General features: G+C 40.3%; 1 protein-coding gene across 1 annotated transcript; it reads right to left on the bottom strand.

The window, feature by feature from the left end:
- Positions 1 to 341: 341 nt before the first annotated feature.
- Positions 342 to 2,670, bottom strand: LOC116336330 (progranulin-like). Its single transcript, XM_031760181.2, has 5 exons — positions 2,568 to 2,670; positions 2,258 to 2,407; positions 1,876 to 2,178; positions 1,569 to 1,742; positions 342 to 869 (listed from the first exon to the last, which is right to left on the bottom strand). The coding sequence occupies exons 2-4, from the start codon at positions 2,405 to 2,407 to the stop codon at positions 1,575 to 1,577; spliced, it is 621 nt and encodes a 206-aa protein (XP_031616041.2). The 5' UTR covers positions 2,568 to 2,670; the 3' UTR covers positions 342 to 869; positions 1,569 to 1,574.
- Between the last annotated feature and the right edge of the window lie 20,847 nt (positions 2,671 to 23,517).

The following is a 23,517-nucleotide window of genomic DNA, read 5'->3' as shown; positions in this document are numbered from 1 at the left end:
ATGTTGCAAATGGGGGACAGATTTATTCCATTTCCTGTGATGTTTTTCTGTGTTTTCCACACTAGGTGTCAGCAGCAAACAGCCCGTTTCCAGAAGAGTGACCAAAACATGGAATAAGTTAATAAGTTAGATCTGCAGCTTTTAGGCTGGCAAGACCAGCAAGGGTTTGTTTGTTTGTTTCTTTGTTTGTTTGTTCATTAACTTCAAAGTCTTATCATAATGAAGTATTGTGATAAAGTTGTAATTCATTATGTTGGACTGGTGTAGAGCAGGCTGTGGTGTTCATGGGTCACTCAGACTGTGATGTGAAAAGAAGATAAATGAATGACTCCATGACCCAGTTTGGAAGAAGATGTTATTTTTATTGGTCAAGTGTGAAAAGTACACAAAGGAAGGAAGAAACCATAAAACAAATCAGAAATCTTTCACCTTACTATCTTAAATTCAACATGCTGCATGCATGGAATAGATAAAAAGCACATTTCCATTACTGAAGCAATAATTGGTGACTCTCCATTATAAAATATGCAGTAACATTAGCGTAACCCTGTAAAGCTTCATCCATGAAATAATTGCCAGAAAATTAAATTTTTCTCAAAGTGGAGGATTTTTTGAACCTTCTGACAAATTAAAAAAAAAAGAAATTAAATGTTCATTCGAAAGTATAAGATTTAATTTTCACAATTCTTTACACATGTGTACTATTCTTCAGCATGGCAAAAAGAATTTTAGGACAATTTTCAACAAAAATAACCAAAAAAATCTATCAGAGTGGACTTTAAAGCCATCTCGGCATGTGTTGCCATAACGCAAGAGGGGTTGCAGGTACATCTATAGTCACAACAGCTGAAAATCTGCTTCCTGTGGCCCTGAAATGATTACAAATTGTTCAGTTAGAACAAAATATTTTGGTCAGAATGTTTTGTGTACTCTAAAACAGCATCTATTTAAGTTGCCCATTCAGATCACAGTGTGAGATGTTTAGAGAACTTAAACCTGGTGGGCTGTAAAAGCAATTTTAGCTGCTCTATGATTGAGCCAGCTTGTAACTCTCTGCCTTTTGCCTGTCTATAAGCCACCCTTCATTTGATCACCAAGGGGCAGCAGAAATAAACTCTACTGCTGACACTGAACTGGAATCAAAGCAAAATATTAATTTGTCTGTGGGAGATTTGTGGTTATTTAGCTGCTACGTGCTCTTTGCATGTTTGAAGCCAGTGTACTTTGGATTTATTACAATCTTTCAAGGCTGCAAAACTATGCAGAAAAAATACTCAGAGCTGAAGAAAGCCAATGAGTCAGTAATAACTCTGTGATGTCATCCCCACAAGGTTCATCATGTGACAGTATGTCAACATTAGTGACCAAGCCCACAACTATCAGTATATTTAGCTGTTGTTAAATGGTTGGTGCTCAGGTGTGCCTTGGTATCACATGACTTGATAAAACAACAGTGAACAAAAAAAGGTCTGTAGCCTTTAAAATTGATCTGAACAGTGAGTCATGCAGTGAAATTATCCCAGGATGTTCTCCACATGTGAAGGTGGTTAGAGTGTGGCGTTTCCTACCTTCTTCTAGTTTTCTTTGTCCTCTGAAGATCGGATGATAGACGCAGGTCCTGAAGTTAGTGCTGGCTTGCGGAGGAAAGGATATGTGAGTTTTTCCCTCACACAGTGCGTGTAGGTTCGGTCACAGTCAAATCCAATTGGACAGCAGTGGTAGCCATCCAGACAACATCTGCCCTGCAAGAAACACTTTTAGTCTCTCAAAAGAATAACTATTATAGCTGCAAACTTGCTTCATGTTAGTGGAAGATAAAGGGAATTTTATTACAATCATGTGTCTTATTGCACAAGAGTGTTTAGACTAACTCACAGGAGAGTAGGGACAACAGGTCCAGCCTCCCTGTGGGTGTCTGCAGCAAGTAGTGTGATCAGGACAGTAGGTGTAACTGTCACAGTAGACCACTGAACTCTCTATTTGATCTGGGACGTGGCTCTCTTTCAGCTCCTGGAGTGGAGTTCCAGGCAGTTCAGGGGGGGCTGGTTTCTCCGCAGCCTCCTTCTTCACCATGGGTATGGTCAGCCACGGCTGGTCTAATTTCACACAATTCATGGTAACCAGGTTGCAGCGATATCCTGAAGGGCAGCAGTGGAGCAGGTCGGCACAGCACATGGCCTGCAAAGTAAGTAAGACCAGCAGAGCTTTTAACAACCAAAAATCAAGTTACTGCAATGGCAGAAAGTTTCTGACTTACATTTGGATATGGGCAGCAGCCATATCCGATATTAGCCTTGCAGCAGGTGGTATTGTCTGGACAAGTACTCCCATCATGACACATGATAGAGCATGAAGCAAATCCCCACAGAAACACACCGAATGACAAACACAGAGTGATCCTCAACATCTGGAAGACAGAATCAACATGACTTTGCAGATTTTTTTCTTTCTGAACTACAAAGGTCAGACTTTGCAACTTTAATGTGACACACTAACATCCAATTTTAGTAGCAGCAACTAAACCATAAAACACTTTACAAAAAAGTTCACTTCTTTTAATCACTTACCTTTAGGCAGTGAAGAAATTCAGCAGCTTCCTGTGATGCCTTTCACACTTTCCCCTCTGCTGTATCACATACAGCTCTATATAGTACAGGTCAGACACTCCCACTGAGTAAGAATGAAAGATTAACTTCACGTAACACCCCTCTGTCTCGAGACTCTCATATTCAGACAGACAGGTTTTGAAAATTTCTGGAACTGCAGAAGTTCAAATACACTACTTAACTGCTGTAATTACTCAGCTTAAAATACAATTTCCACACATCCTCATATGACATGATTGTGTATGCACAATAAAGAAGGACTCTGTAAACCTCACCTAACGTACAACAGAGCTGGCAAAAGTACAGACATTGTTCAATTTGTAGAAATACAGATTGAAGTACTGAGTACTATTTATCACAGTTGCTGAGCAGTAATTATGTTTGTTTATAACCTCTTCTTCCCCTCCTGTCCGGTCTTTCTCACCTTGTTCTCTATCTCTGAAGTTATTAACTTTTTTTCCCTCCCTCAAATGTGGAACCTGTACCTTTAGCTAGCAGACACACTTTTGTGACAAAGTGCACACAAACAGTTTGTGTGTTTGCAAATATTTGTTGACCTGTTAGAAATGCTGGATTTTATAAAACACTGCTCTCCTTATGCTCGCTTCTCTTCTGTAGTGCTAGCTAGATGCAACTTGCAAACATCTGGTCCAAAAAGTGTTGTTTTGGATCATTTTGGCCTGCTTTAAGGGCTGAATGTAGTACTTTAAATAACATATAAATCATAAATTTCTGCCTATTTCTGCCCATTGTGTGCAATAAGCACCACTGGTGGATGCACCAACATGATTGTCTTTGTTATTTTCCCTCCATTTATGTTCAAGTCGGTTTGAACAAAACTAAAAAAATTGTGAACTTCAGTCTATGGTGACCATTAATCTACTGCGTTGAGAAAAGAGAACGATGTGTACTGGTAGCCTGTTGTTGCTCCAAAAGATTAACTAGCGATGGATAGTGCCCTCCAATGAAAGTACAGTGCAGCAAATTATTGAATGGTCTACCACATTAGAACATTTTGAGAACAAATTGAAGCACCCAAGACTACGCATTAAAGGTCCAAACTCATGCTAAAGATGCAAAATGTTCATCTCCGACTCTCCATTATGTTTTCATTTAATTATAAAAATACCTCACTTGAGCCGCCCAGATTGAAATGAGCAGTGTGGGAAATAATGTCACACAGCAGTTCCCATTGTTTCGGCTCCACACTTGGGGAAAAAAAGTCATAAAATCCAAAAAAAAATGTATCTCTACTTTCAGCAAAATATTATTGTATATAAAGGCGTTGCTAGAGTTATGAGGCACTATGCAATTTTTTTTTTTTTTTTTTTTTTTTTTGTTACATCAAAATTGGAGCTCATCCAGCTCACATATTACTAAATGACGAAATGTAGGTGAAGAGCCATTAGGTGACAGGCAGCAGATGCTTTATTGCTTAATTTTGTTACTGCAGAGAAAAGAGCAGAAAACTACAGGTCTTGTGAGTATTGTTTTTTTTTTTTCCTTTTGTTCTATGCTTACAGGTTTACAGACGCTTGTGTTTACAACTATCACTAGATGTATATAAAAAAAAAAAACCTGTCGGTTACTGACGGTTATTTAAGATCAGAATGTTTAGCATGCATATATGTGGTATGTGTATGTGTGTGTACCAAGTACTGTATCGTACTTACTTTCAGTTTCTTGTGTTTCTTAAACAAAATATGCATTATGTGAATGCTGCTATCTTTAACGGTCTTGAAGATACAATGAAGATGACTATTGACTGAAGGCAAGTTTTTCTTGTCTTCTTCTGGTCGTTAGTAGCTAAACCTGCAGCACTGGTCTTGGCCCCGTAAAGACTGAAAACCACAGCACACATCCACAACAATCAAAGTTTACACATAAAAACAAACTGAAATAATCATTCAAATTGGTTATTTATTAATATAAATGATTTTAAAAAAATCTATCCCTCAGAAGGGCTAGAAAAATATTCTGCATTTTAGCAATTAATTTGACTTTCAATTAATGTACAATCGCTAAATTGTGGACTTCAGTCCTGTGTTCAGAACTGCAACTTGGTGAATAATATTGTATAAAAAGGACAGAGAGATATGTACTGGTAGTTGCTGGTGCCCAACTTTTGTGGCACTAGCAAGAGATGGTGCCTTGCAAAGAAAATGATAAAATATTCTGCATTTTAGCAATTGATTTGACTTTCAATTAATATACAAGATCGCTTTATCCAAACAAAACATAAGATTACGTTTATTATTTACCCATACGGACTAAAAATACATGTCGCTGTCTGTACTTTGAAAGCTTTCAAAGCAGCAGTGTAAGGTGAGGGATTCTCTACCAGATGCACGTAGATGCAGCAAAACTGTAGCTCTGAGAGAGACGTCGCAACTTTCAGGGATTTTTTTTTTAAAGCTGCAGAGGCAGAATATGGAACACAAGTCCCCAAAATGCATATCTTTGTTTTTCCTCCATGGAAGGATGATCTAAGCAGTCTTGGCTCAAGACAAGTGAAAAAAACAAGCTCAACTATTTGTCATTACAATGGAGTAATGTTTTGCCCATCAGGGTGGTGAGTCAGTCACATGACTGAAAACTCTGGCTGGTTGGGATCTTAGTTAAGGAGATTTATAAAATTAAATTACTGGGTTTTAACTTAAATAATTCTTTATTTTAGTGTGATCATGTTGAGCATATTGTTTCCAAGATGACAAAGGGCATTGCTCTCTTAAGGAAATTCTCTGCATATCTTCCTATCTCTGTCCTGAATAGCTAGGTTTCATTTGACGTAGACGTGACGTCGACGTAAAGCGCGAAATTTGACTGGCGGTCGGAAGTGAAAAAGATAAGCGCAAAATCACAGACAGACAGTACGCAAAATGCCTATGTCCTGTTGTGTTTACGGATGCTCCAGTAGGTCGACCAGAAAAACCGATAAACGGTATTTTAGGGTACCAAAAATAGCCCAACGAAGAGGAGAAAAATGGAAAATTCTAACCGAAAAACGTAGGAAAAAATGGATTTTAAATTTACGTTTACAGTCGGGAGGAGCAGAGTCTGCCAATGCCCGTGTCTGCAGCGACCACTTGGTCAGAGGTAATGTTATGTTTGCAAACGAACTTATTAGCATTAGGTTGTCGTTAAATTCTCGTTTACTTAGTGCTTTTAAGTTAGTAGTCTAATATTGACTTGATTGGGACTATAGGCTGCCCAAGTGCTTTGATGACGAAGAGTCGGAGGACTGGGCTCCGACGGTCAATCTCGCTACGAACGAAAACCCAGATCGGAATCAGTTCTCAAACGAGAGAAAAGAATGAAGCTTAAGGCAGAACAGCATCGATGTGCAGAGGCGATTTTGGATATGCAACAGACGGCTGAGAGCCCGGATTTGAGCCTAGTGACAGTGGAGAACCCCGAACTGCAGCTTCCAGCTGAGAATCCACAACCAGAAGACTTCAGTGTGAATGAGACATTCACTTATCCAGGTAAGATATTGTGCTGAGATGTAAAACAAACAAGAATCATGTCAAAGAGAAAAAGATGCCATTATCTGTAATGATTATGGTCCAAGTTACATATTACATGTTTGTGATTTTTTAATCACAGAGTAAATCCATACCATTTTATTCAGAAAAAAAGAAAAAGTGGCACTTATTACCGTCAGGCACACACCACAGGTTTTTGTATGTGTATGTGTATGTTCTCATTGCAATAACATCCTACTTAATTAGGCTACTAACCCTGCCATACAATTGCAATGAGCTGCAATCACTTCTCCATCCTCCTTTGCAATTACCCAAGTCTTCAGAGGTGTCTCGTTAGACCTCTGGGAATGGTTTACCTTGAAACAAACAACTGTCACTCTAACGAAGTCCTAAGGATGTGGCATGTTTGTTGACGTTAAAGCCGCTACCGCTAACTGTTAGCGTGTTTAAGATAAAGCAATATAAGAACAAACACTCACCCTTGCAAACACCAAACTGTATCCATCACGGAGACGTTTTGTTCCAAGGTTGTGGACCCACCCGCTGACAAAAAAATTGTACGCCTCCAGACTCTTGAAAGCTTTCATTTGCTGCCTAGTGTAGTAAGAAGTCTGGAGGACCAAGTAGTTGGTGATATCCACAGCCTCGATAGTAGGCAAATCCTTTACTTCTGTGGTGTATTCGGACATTTTCAAAGAATACGGATCACGTCCGATATATTTTTTAACTATCTGTTTATATCTCTCCCGAGAAACGGGGTCTAAAGTTGCACAATAGCTGCTCTCCTGACTCTCCACAGTGTCCTCCATGTTTACTTCCGCCCTCCACTCAAAAATCGCGCTGCCTCCGCACGTCATCAGAACCACGTGACCGCAACCCAACTATTGTCCAATAATTTGGTCATGCTAAAAAACATCTAAAAAGTTGACGCTTGGGGCAGCCGGAACAGTTTAGCAATTTAAAGGCACATGTTTAGTTACTCATGCGATCAGCTATTGTGAAATCTGTGTCATTCTTTTATTTTGCAATTAACTTGTAAGGTGTTGTTTTAGTTGTGATCATATGACACAGCAAGTGACCTCTGGTCCACTGATTTACCCGGTCCTCAGCTGATTTTAAGTAAGGAGCTGCCAATACATAATTTACAATACAAAAATTAAACCTAATAAATAAACAAGCTTTATATAAACAAAATGTAACAAATTCTACACAAAAGCTGTTGTCAAGAAATCTGACATGACTGCCCTGCACTTCACACAATGATGCTGATGAACACCCACTTGGCCAAAAAAAACATTTTAACAAACAACCTGCATTTACAGTGATTTACTCAATGTCACACTGCAGGATATTACATTTTTATTTTGCCTGCAGTAGTGATGCTGTGCTGGGGGCTACACAACTGTGGATGTTTCTTGGCACATGATGATAAAAAAGGGCCCAGGGGAGAAAAAGGCTGTGGTTTGAAACTGTATTACTCGTGCCATGAAAATGAGGAGCAAGGAACTTATCTAACCTTTCTTATTTTAAAGTATTGTTACATCAAGTGGTGCTGGTTAGTTTAGTGAAGCGTTGTGTGCAACATTTCAAGACATTTGGAGTGCTCTCTTTGAGAAGCCCTTATTCTGATTTGTGTTGAACATAAACCACCGACATGCTTTGGTAAAAATGACTTTTAATCAGATAAAGAAAGAAAGACGGACTCGGCCTACAGTGTGAGAGACAGGACAATTTAAACATCAGGTCAAATACATTTTTTTGGTAAAATGAAACTGAGAATTTGGCTTCTGTTCTGTAGTACAGTTCTATCCAAGTCTGTGGTTTAAAGTGCTACAGCTGTGAATGCCCTCTATATGACACGGCTGAAACAAAAATGAATAAGAAATGTTATTCAATACGTCATTGAGTAACATTAAAAACTGTTCAGTTTGACTACTTGAATACTGAAAGTAACTCGAGCAACGGAAAAAGTCAGGTATGAAGCACTGGGACTTACTTGTAGTGGGCTGGCACACTGAAAGTCTTAGTGAGTAGCAGGCACACTAGAAAACACTGTGGACTTTAGTCCTGTGTTCAAAACTGGTGACCAATAATGTATAAAAAGGACAGCGGTGAACCAGTGGAAAATATGCACTGGTAGTTGCTGGTTAGAGGGATTGTTGCCCAATGTTTGTGGCACTGGCAAGAGATAGTGCCCTGCAAAGAAAATGAATCCAACAGTGTAAAAATGTGCAGAAATTGCTGCAAGTAACTCTGGGAGTGTAGTTTATTGTAATGAAATAACCGATAATAATGAAAGTGTAATTGAAGCATGGTAACATGTAGAAAATTTAGAGCTGTTTAAGTTATTCTCCGTTGACATACAGGAACAAAGAGCATGGTAATAATGTCTTTTCTTCAAATATGTATTACTGGCTCATGTTCTTTTGAGGCAGCAGGCATAGTTCCCATTGTTCCTTTGGTCACATACTCAAACAGTCATCCAGTTCACAGTGTGTCATAATTCACAGGTTGTCACCTGTGAAATGACAAATATGACCCTGCTCTTGATCACAGTTTGGGTGAAGACACATTAGGTCAGCGGTCCCCAACACCCGGGCCACAGACCGGTTCATGAGTAGTTTGGTACTTGGCCACGAGAGTTGATGCTCAGGTGTGAAATTTATGGTTTTCAGGGTTTATATTGTTATTTTTTTAACATTTTTATCATTAACTGACCTTTCACTGGGTCTTTTCCTGTGTGATATGAATGAATCTTCTTTTTTTGGTACCGGTCCTGGTTTTATTTTGTTGTATTTATCCGCGACACCTTAAAGGCTGGCCCGTGAAAATATTGTTGGACATAAACCCGTCTGTGGCCCAAAAAAGGTTGGGGACCACTGCATTAGGTGATCAATGTGTTGAACTGTGATTAAATTCTCACCTACACTGTAGGAAGAGTAGCAATTGAATGCGTGTTTTCCATTCATCTGAGCTAAAAATGAGTCAAATGTTCATCATGGGTGGAAAAATAATATAGTAAGTAATAAGTAGTAATTAAAGTAATAGTAATAAGAGTAGAAAAAAACAGGTTAAAACTAAAAATCATTTAAATTGATCGCAGATAAGAAAATAGAATGTAATAGCTTTATTGTCAGACCAAACAATAAAACAACAGGAGTGCAACTCTAAAGTGGGGTTTAAAATAAAACATCAAACATAAAAATGCTGAATAACAAGTACTATAAATTAGTTATTACACTTAAAAGGAGAGATTAGAAGCACAAGTTAGTTATCAGTACAGACATTCATTGATGCATTTAAGTATTCGGGACAGAAATGGCCCTTAAAAAGAAGACGTCTGTGAATCTACAGGTGTGTGTTTTGGCTGATCTGTATCTCCCAGAAGGTAACAGTTCAAACAGATGGTGGACAGGCTGAGGGCAGTCCCTAAAACCATTTATGCTCTTTTGAGGTAGTGAGAGTTGGTGATTTCCTCCATGGATGGCAGCTGGCAGCCAGTGATTTCTTTTCCGCTGTTCTCACCACTCCTTGCAAAAACCTGTTTTTTCTTCTACAGAGCAGCCTGTATTTCACACTGGTAAGCAGTATGTTAGACTCAACTGCAGCATGGTAGACAGATATAGGCAGTCTCTTCTTCGAGAGGAGACTTAGTGGAGACTTATTGTTTAAAGCAAAGTTTTTCACTGAAAATGCTGAAACTCGTCACAGTATCTCATCTGTTTACTGACTCATCTTCGCTTGATAATAACTTGATATGAACTTAATGATGGTTTTGGATTAGTCGACAGGAGTAGAATCAAATGTGAACAGTGTGCACAGCACAGCCTTGTGGAGCTCTGATGTTCAGTGTATTTTGTTGGCTGAAAGAACGTTCTTACGTTTGCTGACCAAAACATCTGGGATAATGGCATTAAAAACAGAGAATAAAGAAGTGTTTCCAAATGGTCCATTCCAACACAAATTCGGTGCATGAGTGACATGAAATGTGTTCTATGGTCAGGCAAAGCAAAATATTAAATTCTTTTTGGAAAAGATGAACACTACATCCTCTGGGCTAAAAAGAAGAGGGACCATCCTGCTCGTCATGAGCATTCATTTCAACCGTCTGCATCTGTGATGATGGTATGGCTGTACGTCAGTGCTTAAGGAATTGGCAGCTTGCACATCTTGAAAGGCACCATCAGCTCTAAAGCAGGGGTGTCAAACTCAAATATACAGTGGGCCAAAATTCAAAACTGGAACAAAGTCGCGGGCTAACGTATTTATTGAAAAAAAAATCTTCCTCCAGATATAAGAATGAATCTTTTCTTATGGACTCAAACAGGTTTTGCTTAAAACAATGGAACTATGGAACAAGCACTGCTTAATACTAACCAATATGAATATTAGCTGTGTTATACCAGTAGGCCAGCTCTAATAGTAATTTGGTATGGCTTTGCGGGCCAAATGTAATTAGGCTGCGGGCCAAATTTGGACCACCGGCCAGAGTTTGACACCTATGCTCTAAGGTATATACAGGTTTTAGAACAACTGCTGAAATAATGAATTGTAGAATAAAGTCTCCATTTGTAAATTCATTTTTGAATTCCAACTTAATAAACTGCATTTCAAAATCCTTTTTCCCTTTCCTGTTTGCTCAGGGATTAACTTTTGGATTAGCTGCTGGATTAACAACTTCATTTTAAAAATCCTGCGGCTATTCAAATTAGCCACACCGTGGGATGTAAGGAGCTCTCTGATTGGTCGGACAGAGACAGGCTGTCTACCTGGATTTTTCTAGCTCATAGCTTCGCCCTGCTATTAAGCGTGTGTGCTTCATAGGCCGTTCAGCGTCGGGATTTAAACTCGGCTCGACATGGATATGTGAAGAATGACGGGACCCTGCAGCGAAACGGAGAGCCAACCTCTGACTGAGTGCCTGCTGACCACCTGTTGAAGGTAACGTGTTAACATGGCTAACGCTAGCATCACCCCACGTAGCCCGTTATTTTAAGGTCATTTTAGCTTATGAAAATTTTACGTCGCAGCTGTACGAGCTCGCTACGTGTTTTGTAAGCTGCTGTGCTCTTCACAAATAAAGCTGGAAGCAGCTCAGACTGTTAGAACCACCACTGAGGCCTGTTACATTTATACAGTGTTAAAGCAATGGCTGCAACCGACAGCCTTTAAACTAGCTGCAGGGTCCCTTCACTCTTCACATATCCGTGTCGAGCCGAGTGTAAATCCCGACTCTGAACGGCCTTTGTACAAGCACACACGCTTCTTAGCAGGGCGAAGCTATGAGCTAGAAAAATCCAGGCTGGCAGACAGCCCGTGTCTGACCAACCAATCAGAGAGCTCTTTACATCCCACGGTGTGGCTAATTTGAATAGCCTCCAGCAAGTTGTTAATCGAAGAGCTAATCCAGCAGCTAATCCCAGAGCGAACAGGAAAGGGAAATGGATTTTGAACTGTAGTTCATTAAAGTGCAATTGGAAAAAGGATTTTGAGATGCAGTTTATTAAATTGGAATTCAAAAATGAATTTACAATTGCAGAATTTATTCTACAATTCATTATTTAAGCACAGAAATTTTTATTTCGATGCGCATGGCTCTTGTGGTCCTCCATACCAGCGCTGCACCCGACGAAGGGAAAACCAATTCTGCAGGAAGACCTACCTCAGCACTTGTGCAGGTGAAACCAAAGGGAAGATATGCTTCACCATATTTTCTAGTCTTTGGCTTAGAATAAAGTTGGTTTGGAAACATTGAGCGATGCTTCATCGCCTGCTTTATGATCTGTGGGTACCCGCTAGTAGTGTCCAAGCGTTTAACCCCCCGCATACCCCCTGCAATGGCTCTGCAGCCCCCTAGGGGCGGGCCCCACACTTTGGGAAGGTCTGTGCTAGAGGGTGTGGGGAGCCACAGCCCGTCCACCAGGGCATGGAGCAGGTATTGAGTAAATCAAACTCCAGACATCCAGAGGCCCTCAGAACACAAGAGACCAAGGAAGACCAACAGAGGGGCAGCCGCGCCACAATCCCAGAAAGAGCTGAGGAGAGTCCCAGATGAGGTGTCACTCAGCAGCCGCGGAGCAGAAGCCAGGGGGGGCTGCAGTGACGTGCCCATGAGCTCCGCCGGCAGCCAGCTGTGCCTGAGTGACCGAGCCCCAGGCCGAGAGGCCGAGGGCACCCCACCCCCGAAGTGGCCCGAGCGAGCCCCAGGCTCCAGGCCCCGATAAGCAGCCACCAAGGAGTGAGCCAGTGGGTACCCGGACACCGATCCCCAGACACAAGAAACCACCAACGCACCAAAGTCTGAGGGTGTCTGCCTCCGGCAGGGGAAGTGGTGGGGAGAGAGAGGCATCCATACATTGGAGAGCCTGAGATGTCCCCAGAGAGGTGGCGTCTGATACCCAACCTGACATATGGACACAGACATACAGGCACACACAGATACAAACATAAATTCCCACCCTCATGCTCTCATATGCAATTACTTAACACTCATCCAACATGGAGACAGACATAAATAGACACTGCACACACAATCACACTCCCCAAGCGTACTCTAAGCCCCAGGTCTAGGTACCCTTGCCCCTGGAGGGGGAAACTGCACCCAGACCCAGGTGGTGTTACCCTTTTCCCTGCGGTGGGGAGAAGCAGACCGCCCCGACTCGGCAGCAGCAGGGAGGCCCCACATTCCAGACCCCAGTGCGTGCGTGTTCTAAGGTGCATTTAAAACCCAGGAGGGCATGGAGCTACCTGCCAGAGAGCAGCAGGTAAGCGCATAGCCCCTCCTGATAGCCCTCAATGGGGCCACTGCATATATTTATATATAAAAACATATAAATAAAACCACTTTTTTTACATTAGTAATTCCTTTTGTGCATAATTTTATATTATTGTTAATAATAAGTTAATGAAAACAACAAAACAACCTGAAGAGACCGCTCTTTTTAGGGAGCCGAACCAGGTTCTCAAAAAATCCCATCACTACCGTGATCAGGTTCGGCTTCACCCCTAGTACAAACTGAAGAAATCAATGCTCTGAAACGCCCAGTCCTGATGATGCCAGAGGAGCCTGATCAATTCTTGAAGAACGCATCACTTCCCCTGAACAGAGAATCACTTGTCCTCAGCGCAACAAGCTTACAAAACATTACAAAATTGTTTGAAACATATGGTAAGTGCTGATCAAGCCAGTAAATAAAAACAAGCCTATTTTGTTGAACAGGATGTTTTAATGCATTAGTGGTCTCCACACTAGGGATGGGTACCAGTATCAGATACATAATAGCAAACACCATCGTAGTTACGTGCCGATATCTTCTTGTTTGATGGCAGATACTCCCTTCACCCTGGCCAAAAAGGCTAAATAGACAAAAGAAAAAGTGGAAAACAGTTAAACATGAGAGGTTTTTGGACAAAGTTGTTTTTTTTTTTCCATTGTTTAAGCACTGCTTCCAGCCAAGAGTGATACCATATATGACCTATAGCTGCAGAAAAGGCTGAAATTGTTATTGTTTTACAAAAAAACAGCAAAACATGAGAGGTTTTTGGACAAAGTTTGTGGTTCGAGCACCGTTTAAGCACCGGCACCATTTCAAAAGTACCGGTTTGGCACTGGTATCGGATAAAACCTAAACGATACCCATCCCTACTCCACACATGCACTTTTTGAGGTGTGGAAAGTGCAGACTTAAGTAAAGTTAAACAGATTGTTATGACAACCATATACAGACATACAGGTCCTGTCTTAGGTAACACTCAACTCCCTGGCTCAAAAGCATAGTAAAGGCACAGAGTTCAGACAGGTGGGGTGCAAGTTACCTGGTAGAAAAGTTATGCGGAACTAATGTTTAACATAGGAATCACTTTTACGGTGGAAAAGGGAAATTTGTGGCAGTTACGGTAATAATATGCGCATCCGCTGAAAAGCTGCAGCCACGTATGTAAGTTGACAGCCACAATAAAGAAGTGTGCTGAAAAGTCAACATGTGGTTGGGTCTGTCGTGCATCGTTTACAGTGGTGCCGAAACCCAGGACTGGGGCACGACAGATCCGACAGCATTTCCGCACTTTTCAGTACACTTCTTTATTGCAGCTGTCGACTTATACATGCAGCTGCAGCTTTTCGGTTACACACATTACCAAGAACAACAGGACCTATTTCATGTATATCAATTCAATTCAATTTTATTTATATAGCGCCAAATCACAACAAAAGTCGCCTCAAGGCGCTTTAACTCCTCACATACAAGGTCTTAAACATTCGGGCCCCATCTTATCTTAATGACCTTGTAGTACCATATCACCCTATTAGAGCACTTCGCTCTCGCTCTGCAGGCCTACTTGTTGTTCCTAGAGTATTTAAAAGTAGAATGGGAGGCAGAGCCTTCAGTTTTCAGGCCCCTCTTCTGTGGAACCAGCTTCCAGTTTGGATTCAGGAGACAGACACTATCTCTACTTTCAAGATTAGGCTTAAAACTTTCCTTTGAATAACCCACACTGTTTTACTTTTAATTTTAAATTTCAAAACTATTCTGTAAAGAACTTTAAATCACCTTGCTGTTGAATTGTGCTATAAATAAACTTGCTTTCCTTTTTGCAAAAGCATCAGGTGAACCTGATTGTTATGCTGCAATTGGTGTAGGCTGCAGTGGGATTTTTCATGATGCACTGGGTGTTTCTTTTTCACTCACTATGTGTTAATAGACCTCTCTGCACTGAATCATACCTGCTATTAATCTCTGTCTCTCTTCCATACCATGTCTTTATCCTGTTTTCCTTCTCTCAGTCTAATCGGTGGCAGCAGATGGCCCCGCCCCTCCCTGAGCCTGGTTCTATCGGAGGTTTCTTCCTGTTAAAAGGGAGTTTTTCCTTCCCACTGTCGCCGAAGTGCTTGCTCATAGGGGTCAAATGATTGTTGGGTTTTTCTCTGTATATATTTTTGTAGGATCTACCTTACAATATAAAGTGCCTTGAGGTGACTTTTTTTGTGATTGGGTTTAGTATCTTGCCCAAAAGTATTTGTCATGCAAACTGGGGGAGCAGCCGACCTGCTCTACCTCCTGAGCTACAGCCAACCCCAGGAAGTGGCTTTAGTGTCAAAGGTTGCCTTAAATATTGTTGCTCTTGCAGTGTTATATCAACTCAAGGAATGCTGACTTAAAAGACAAAACATTCAAGTATAACATTTAAATCCAGAGTGAGTAAAATTGATCTGAAAAGTTAACACACCTCATAGCCCGAAGAAAAATAATCTTATGAATTGAGACACACAGTTTTAGCGAGTTTCAGCGTGTTTATTTTACTTGCAAGGAATGAAAAACATACGCAGTCAACATCTATGCAATTGCTAGCTGGGTCAATCCCAGCAGTTTCGTGTATACACTTCTTCTAAAGATATCCTGGGAACAGATATGTGTGTGATACTATCGCAGGCAAGCAGTTCAGCTACATAGTGTACTGATTATGACTGTGCTTCAGAATAAGAGATAGCAGAAGAGCCACAACAAGGCCTGAGAAGAGGACAGGTAGAGAGAGACAGAGATGAATAGTTTCAGCTTACTGTTTTCTCTAAACTGTGTGACATTAACAGTCTGTAGTCAGGATCAAACGTTATCAGACAAAGAGTTAAACTGAACACTATAAGAGTTAGTTTTTACACTAGCTTTTTTACAGTCAGGATGGATGGATGCTATCATTAATGCTTTTGATTTCCAGACACATTTAAAACTCTGTGTCCTCAGAAAGACAGAACACACCTTAGAAAGTCTCACACACACAATGTTTAAAAGAAACGACAAGAGTGTGTGTGATTACCTGTGAAGAAAAATTCATAGAGACTGCATGACAGTCAGGAAACTTGGAAAAAGCAGGTCGGAGTTTTCTAATGGATGGTAAACAACCTCTAGATCTCATCACTGTACCTAACATTTCAAACCAGCTTGTTGAACCAGTCCGAACTAAACTAGGACCTTCACATTTCAAACGGACGGTTTCTCGTTTCTTCAGTAATGTAAGTTATGCAAAGAGGAAATTTGAGGCTGAGCAAGAAGACGACGCAAACAGAGGGAAAAATCACAAATCATCACGTGATGTTTGTCACAGAGGAAAGCTTGAGAGAAAGACAGAGAGATAGTGTTATGTTGTGAAAAAGAGAGCCTCAAATCAGAAGCAATGTTCCCTCTAAGCTGCGCGCGTGCACAATTGTGCACTGCTGGCACGGTCTCTGTGCGCAGAAAATCTGCGTTGCGCACAGAAAAAAAATCTAACCTGAATTGAAATTAAAATTAATACTTTAACAATTCTGTTTTTCAGTGTTAGTCAGTAAGTGACTGGCTGCTCCTGTATGTGATTAGAACCATGCCACCTTATCCCATAGTCCAGCCAATGATGTGATTCACATTCGTATATACGAAGCTAATCAACGTCATTGACAGCTATGACAGCGTCCTTATGTGCCGGTGTTTTAGCTAGCAAAGTGGCGTGGCTGATGTGGAGTGAAGCCACGTCAATGACAACGTGTACAACCACTGGAGATGTGAGCAGGACAGACGGAACGATTGATGGAAAAAGTGTGGACTTTATACCAGTTTTCGCGGAAATGTAGTTTTTTTTACCATCAGGGCCTCATGAGCCTATACTGGTGTTTTTAAATTTATGTTTGACTTTATGACTTTCTGTGTCATTTCTGGGATGCTTAGAAGTCAAATTGCACTGCTGGAAATAGTTTATTTTGATGCAGATGCAGCTTTTTTGCAAATTTGCACTAAAATATTTATTTTCATTTTTCCTGCAGTATAGAAAAATTGGTGTATTCCAAAAATACAACTATGAAGACATTCAAAACAAATTTCCTGTGGTGGGAAACTATTTTGTGCAACTTTTTTGTATTTACAGTTTTGAGGGATAAGCCTATTACATTTCTCTAACTAGAAATATATGTTAAAAAAATGATTTTGAATTTGTGTGCAGTTTATAGCACTGTTTTGCAATTTATGTAATTACTATGCACTTAGTGTATACATATTATAAGAATTCGGGCTATAATGGTTGTATTGATGTATAGCAGCTTGAAATGCTCCCAAAAATGGCACTACAGCATGTAAACATATAATATAAGCTCTTGCGGACTTGGTTCTATGGCAGGTCTTAAAGGGTTAATCCTAAAGCAGCAGCAACACAAAACCTCCTTCAGAGCTCAAGAATGTGATCCATCCACCTTTTACTGTGGTTTCTAGAACTGTCTTTAAGCCAAAACAAAGAAGTCTTCACCTTTCAAACTTATCTGCCTGAGTTAGTTAACAATGATAAGTAATGAAGTTTTGTACAAAGATGTTACTGGGCAAAGAAAATGTCCAAAGAGATGCACGAACACAGTGTCCGATACTCTGAACTGACATTCAGCAAACAAATGCACAAATGACTGTCGGACCTGTTCTCTGACCTGGCACAAGGAAGCAACCCTGTCGTTCTTGGAGAGAAACTCCAGTGTACAGGTAGGAAGCCAAGGGGATACAAGAATACCAAGCTCTGCCTACAGCCAATCACCAAGAACGGCTCATGACGAGTCCAGGTCCAGGAGACTGGTTCTGTGCATTATCTACCCACTGTTTTCCACCTGCTATATCTACCCAGTGTCTCTCAGCCTTATGCATTAGCTCGCCCGGCCCTGTTCCCAGCATAAGGGTGATGTCCCTGTTGCCAACTTCAGTAGCCGGGGATCAAACCGCCAGGGCCTCCGACCTTGATCTGACACATATTGCACCACATCAAAAAGAGCCAGTAAGAGAGATTATTTCTCTCAGGTGGCCTGGAAACACCTCAGCGCTTCCCCGGATAAACTGGAGGAGGTCGCTGGGGAGAGGAAGCTCTGGTCTTATTTGCTTAGGCAACTGTGCCTGCAACCCGGTCCTGGAGAAGTGGAAGAAGATGGATGGATGGTGTGTTTATATCATAGAGTTAAAACCTTTAAACCCAGAATATATTGTTTCAATACCAATCAGAGTAATGGTAAATGGACTGATTTGTATAGAGCGCTTTTCTACTCTCCTGGAGTACTCAAAGTGCTCTTTACAACACAGCGCATTCACCCCATACACACCCATTCAGACAAACACTATTAACTCCACTTTGAGTGCTTTCCAACTATCATTCATACTCCGATGGATGCATTGGAGAGCAAGTTGGGTTTAGTATCTTGCCCAAAGGTATTTGTCATGCAAACTGGGGGAGCAGCCGACCTGGTCTACCTCCTGAGCTACAGCCAACCCCAGGAAGTGGCTTTAGTGTCAAAGGTTGCCTTAAATATTGTTGCTCTTGCAGTGTTATATCAACTCAAGGAGTGCTGACTTAAAAGACAAAACATTCAAGTATAACATTTAAATCCAGAGTGAGTAAAATTGATCTGAAAAGTTAACACACCTCATAGCCCGAAGAAAAATAATCTTATGAATTGAGACACACAGTTTTAGCGAGTTTCAGCGTGTTTATTTTACTTGCAAGGAATGAAAAACATACGCAGTCAACATCTATGCAATTGCTAGCTGGGTCAATCCCAGCAGTTTCGTGTATACACTTCTTCTAAAGATATCCTGGGAACAGATATGTGTGTGATACTATCGCAGGCAAGCAGTTCAGCTACATAGTGTACTGATTATGACTGTGCTTCAGAATAAGAGATAGCAGAAGAGCCACAACAAGGCCTGAGAAGAGGACAGGTAGAGAGAGACAGAGATGAATAGTTTCAGCTTACTGTTTTCTCTAAACTGCGTGACATTAACAGTCTGTAGTCAGGATCAAACGTTATCAGACAAAGAGTTAAACTGAACACTATAAGAGTTAGTTTTTACACTAGCTTTTTTACAGTCAGGATGGATGGATGCTATCATTAATGCTTTTGATTTCCAGACACATTTAAAACTCTGTGTCCTCAGAAAGACAGAACACACCTTAGAAAGTCTCACACACACAATGTTTAAAAGAAACGACAAGAGTGTGTGTGATTACCTGTGAAGAAAAATTCATAGAGACTGCATGACAGTCAGGAAACTTGGAAAAAGCAGGTCGGAGTTTTCTAATGGATGGTAAACAACTTCTAGATCTCATCACTGTACCTAACATTTCAAACCAGCTTGTTGAACCAGTCCGAACTAAACTAGGACCTTCACATTTCAAACGGACGGTTTCTCGTTTCTTCAGTAATGTAAGTTATGCAAAGAGGAAATTTGAGGCTGAGCAAGAAGACGACGCAAACAGAGGGAAAAATCACAAATCATCATGTGATGTTTGTCACAGAGGAAAGCTTGAGAGAAAGACAGAGAGATAGTGTTATGTTGTGAAAATGAGAGCCTCAAATCAGAAGCAATGTTCCCTCTAAGCTGCACGCGTGCACAATTGTGCACTCCTGGCACGGTCTCTGTGCGCAGAAAATCTGCGTTGCGCACAGAAAAAAAATCTAACCTGAATTGAAATTAAAATTAATACTTTAACAATTCTGTTTTTCAGTGTTAGTCAGTGTGGGGTTATAATATTACCTTATGCCAGTTATACCCCTAATTAAAGATTGTGAAATTTTATGTAGTTTTAGTTTGCATTATTCTCCTGAATTAGAAGAAGGTGATAACTATTACATTTGTTAAACTGATTTGCATTACATTAGACTGCTGATTTATTGTGAATGAATGATATTGTTTTATCATGCATTATACGGCTGAGTTATAAGAAATACTGTTTTCAGAGAGTCATGGTCTTATTTGTCTGATTAGAAGAGAACAGAACATACCGAAGAGGTCTTCTGCCCCATCTCAGCAGAAGAAGAAGCCATTAGAAGCTATACGAGTTTGAGCAATGCTCCACTATTTTGAGATCTTATGCTGTCTGAGTGTTCATCTCCCACACGTGTGTTCATTAAAATCATCGTTTGACTTGACCCGGCCGGACCAGTGTTGCTATTGTGGTTTTCCTCTTGTATCTATCTCCAATATTTTGAATTCGTAACAGTTTGGGGGCTCGTCCTGTGGTATTGGGGCGGAAGTTGGAGGCTTGGATGGTCCCAGTGTTGCCAACTTAGCGACTTTGTCGCTATATTTAGCGAGTTTTCAGACCCCCTAGCCACTTTTTTTCGATAAAAAGTCGCCAAAAAAAGATGTGAAAGCGCGTATCGCTTTTACTCTCAACAAGCAGCGGGTGCTGTAACGCAGTCAGTTCTGGATCACTGTCACAGGTGACACACTCACCTGTCTGTGTTTCTGCAGCTTTCAACATTCACAATGTGACGACAACTTAATGACTGTGTTTGCTTTATTTTAGGGAAACACACCACCACACCTCCACCTACGTCCACCTCTCCTCCATCACTCTCTCATCCTGTTCTCTCTGTGTTGTCATGTGTTGGATCAGTCTGTGTTGTGGTTCTACTGATGTTACTGGTTCTGCTGGTGAGACAATGTGTTTACAGGAATCTGAAGGTGAGACCCAGATGGCTGCATTTTTGACGTTTAAGGTTTTTTAAATATATATATATGTTACTGTAAACAGTCTAAACAGAACCTTAAAGTATCAAAAAATACATATATATTTGTGTATATATATATGTATTTTTTGATACTTTAAGGTTCTGTTTAGACTGTTTACAGTAACATATTTCACTGTTAATTTTGAAACATTTCACAAGATCACAGTGAACCTGCAGACGAAGACAACATGCGCAGAGATACGACAATATCAAATCATCAACAACAGCCAATCCGAGGTAATATTGGGTGTGTGGACAAATATGATTTAGAAAGTAGAAACAATCCTGACATTTTTAAAAAGCGAGGAAACGTTTAAATATACCGTAAAAGAACATCTGTTCTTGGTAAATAACATATATTAAAATCTTAGATTTAAAACTGGTGAGTGAAAATTTAACTGTTGAAGCTCCAACATTACAAACACAGTCCAGAAGTTAAGTTCATTTACTCCAATTAGCTGAGGTTAAACATAGCAGACAGCTAGCAGCTCGGCCACCTTTGTCCCGAGGCACATGTCAGTCAAAGAGGTCCCATAATATTGGTATAAATATTAATTAATTAAGGTCAAGTGGCCCATAGTGTTGTATTTTAAAAAGGCGCTTTGCAGTCGAATCACTCCGTGCTTACTGTGTGATATTCTTTGTGTGCTGGTCTCTGTGTTTGTTGTCTGTGATTAACAGAAGCTAACACCTCTGCATTTGTACCGTTTCCTGTTTATGATTTAAAAAATACACACGATCAAACATTTTAAACATTTCTAAACTTCATCTAAAGTGGGTTAGAAGCATATAATAATTAAACAAACATATTAAGCGAATGTAATATGAACAGAAAATGTCAGTTATGGACAAATCATCATCAAAAACACAAACACTAGACTATAAACTTATTTTGCAGAGGTGTTGAAGGACGGGGACTGATTGAAAATTATAGGCTAACATGAGCAGAGGAAAATGGACCATGAATCTTCCTGATATTAGATCATTCATTCCTGAGGATGGCCACATTTTCTAGCACAGCATCTTGTACCTGTCTTATTGGCACTGAGCTCTAAATAAACTCATTGTTTTTGAACAAATTTTATAAGATAAAATCATCTAGCTTCTAATAAATTGTACAGAAATTTAGACCAAACAGAACTTGACAATAACGTTTACTTTGACTTGACTTACTTTGACTTAAGATACAAGCATCATCATAATTATCCTTACATCCACCACATTCCTGCCCATATGCTTGGTAATGAGACTTTCTGTGTTCAATCTACAATTCAGACTGTCCAGACTCATTCTCGTCTCACTGATGTTCACTGATGTTTGTCTGCAATCATCTAACAATGTTTTCAGCTCTTTCAGTCCACTGTCCAAGAAGCCACTGTCCACTGTAACATGATCCCATCTATCTAAAAGTTTATACTTCCCCCTGCCAGAGTAGAAATCTACAGTGTGCTTTGTGTAGTACCATCACTGAAGAGGTGCCCGGATTCCATTCAGTTCACTTTTATTCATATAGCACCAATTCATTTACCAAGATCGGCTGAATCAGCACCCACAGCATCACCTTAGCAACCACATTCCTCCACCTATCAGCTGTGAGTTCACATATTTGACAAACAAATACCACAAAAACAAAGTGACAGCTGACTCTGAGCCCTCACAGTCAGCTGATCTTTCTGTCGAATAACTTAATGAAACCCTGAAATACAATAAATGTTTTCAGGTCCTTGAAGTACACACGGGTGGAGGCTGGAAACCCACTCCACCTGTCACAGTCTGAAGACAGAATGTGGTTTCTGTTCAGTGTGTGAGGATCAGTATGATGTATAATAATGTGAGTAAACTTCAGCAGGTTCATGTCTGTGATGTAGAGAACAGGAACAAGCAGAGGTGCCCTGGATGTTTGATCTGTGCTCTGATAATTCAGCGTATCACCATGTGGGACAGGAGACTGTCCAGTACAAGTTACAGCCTGTCAGAGTGTCGCTCACATTTACTGACAAACAACAGATGCATCTGTTACTGAACTAAATGGTAAGTGATGATAAAATGCAGTCAACTGAAAATTGTCTTGTCATCTTCCAAATGATCAGTAAGTACTTTGAGATTATCATGTGAGAAAGTGTGTTAAAAACAACAAACGGGAACCGGACCTCCAGCTTTCTTAAAAGTTAATGTTTGATTTTTCAGTTTATGTTCCTCCTATGAGGTGAAAAGGTAGACAGAAATACCAACATGATCCTTTAAAAGCAAGCAGGGGAAATTTGATAAAAGTTTAAGAGAAGTTTTGTTTGTTTGTTTTTTTTATTTTTAGTTCTTTGAGAAACATTAACTTGTAAACCAAACACTGTTTCGTTTCTAAATCTCACCTGCAGACACAAAAACAAAAACACCGACAAACATCAAAACGGATCAGAGTAAAGCAGACATTCCTCTGTTATCTCACCATGATAATCTATTTTGTTTTGGGTCTGTTGGTATTTCTATTTCATAAGAGAATCTTGATTTCATGAACCTGACTAAGATTAAATTCAAGGTTTAAATTAAGTCACTGATTATGGTAAAGGATCTGTCTGTGCGCTACTTGCTTGATGACCCATAAAGTCATGTTGGGGAGAAGTTTGCAAAACTACATATAAATGTGTCATAATAAAAAGGTGAATGATGGAGGAGGCAGCATTTAGCTGTAGCCTCCATAAAACCACAGCTGTTCTGGAGAACTTTGTCCACCTTTGATTGTCTTTAAGTTGTGTTGGAGCCACAGAGAGCAAATCTTTGTTCTTTATGGAGAACCAGTGAGGCTGTTTGGACTTTCCTATGAAACATCTGTTTACAGTGAGGGACAAAGAAGCAGCAGAAACAGACACTTAGTAAACATGTACAGACAGGCAGCAGCAAATAGTATATAATAGCAAATAATAGC

This window comes from Oreochromis aureus, linkage group 3 (genome assembly GCF_013358895.1).
Source record: "Oreochromis aureus strain Israel breed Guangdong linkage group 3, ZZ_aureus, whole genome shotgun sequence".
NCBI lineage: Eukaryota > Metazoa > Chordata > Actinopteri > Cichliformes > Cichlidae > Oreochromis > Oreochromis aureus.
Note: the sequence above shows the minus strand (reverse complement) of the source record. Positions and strands in the feature narration are given on the sequence as shown.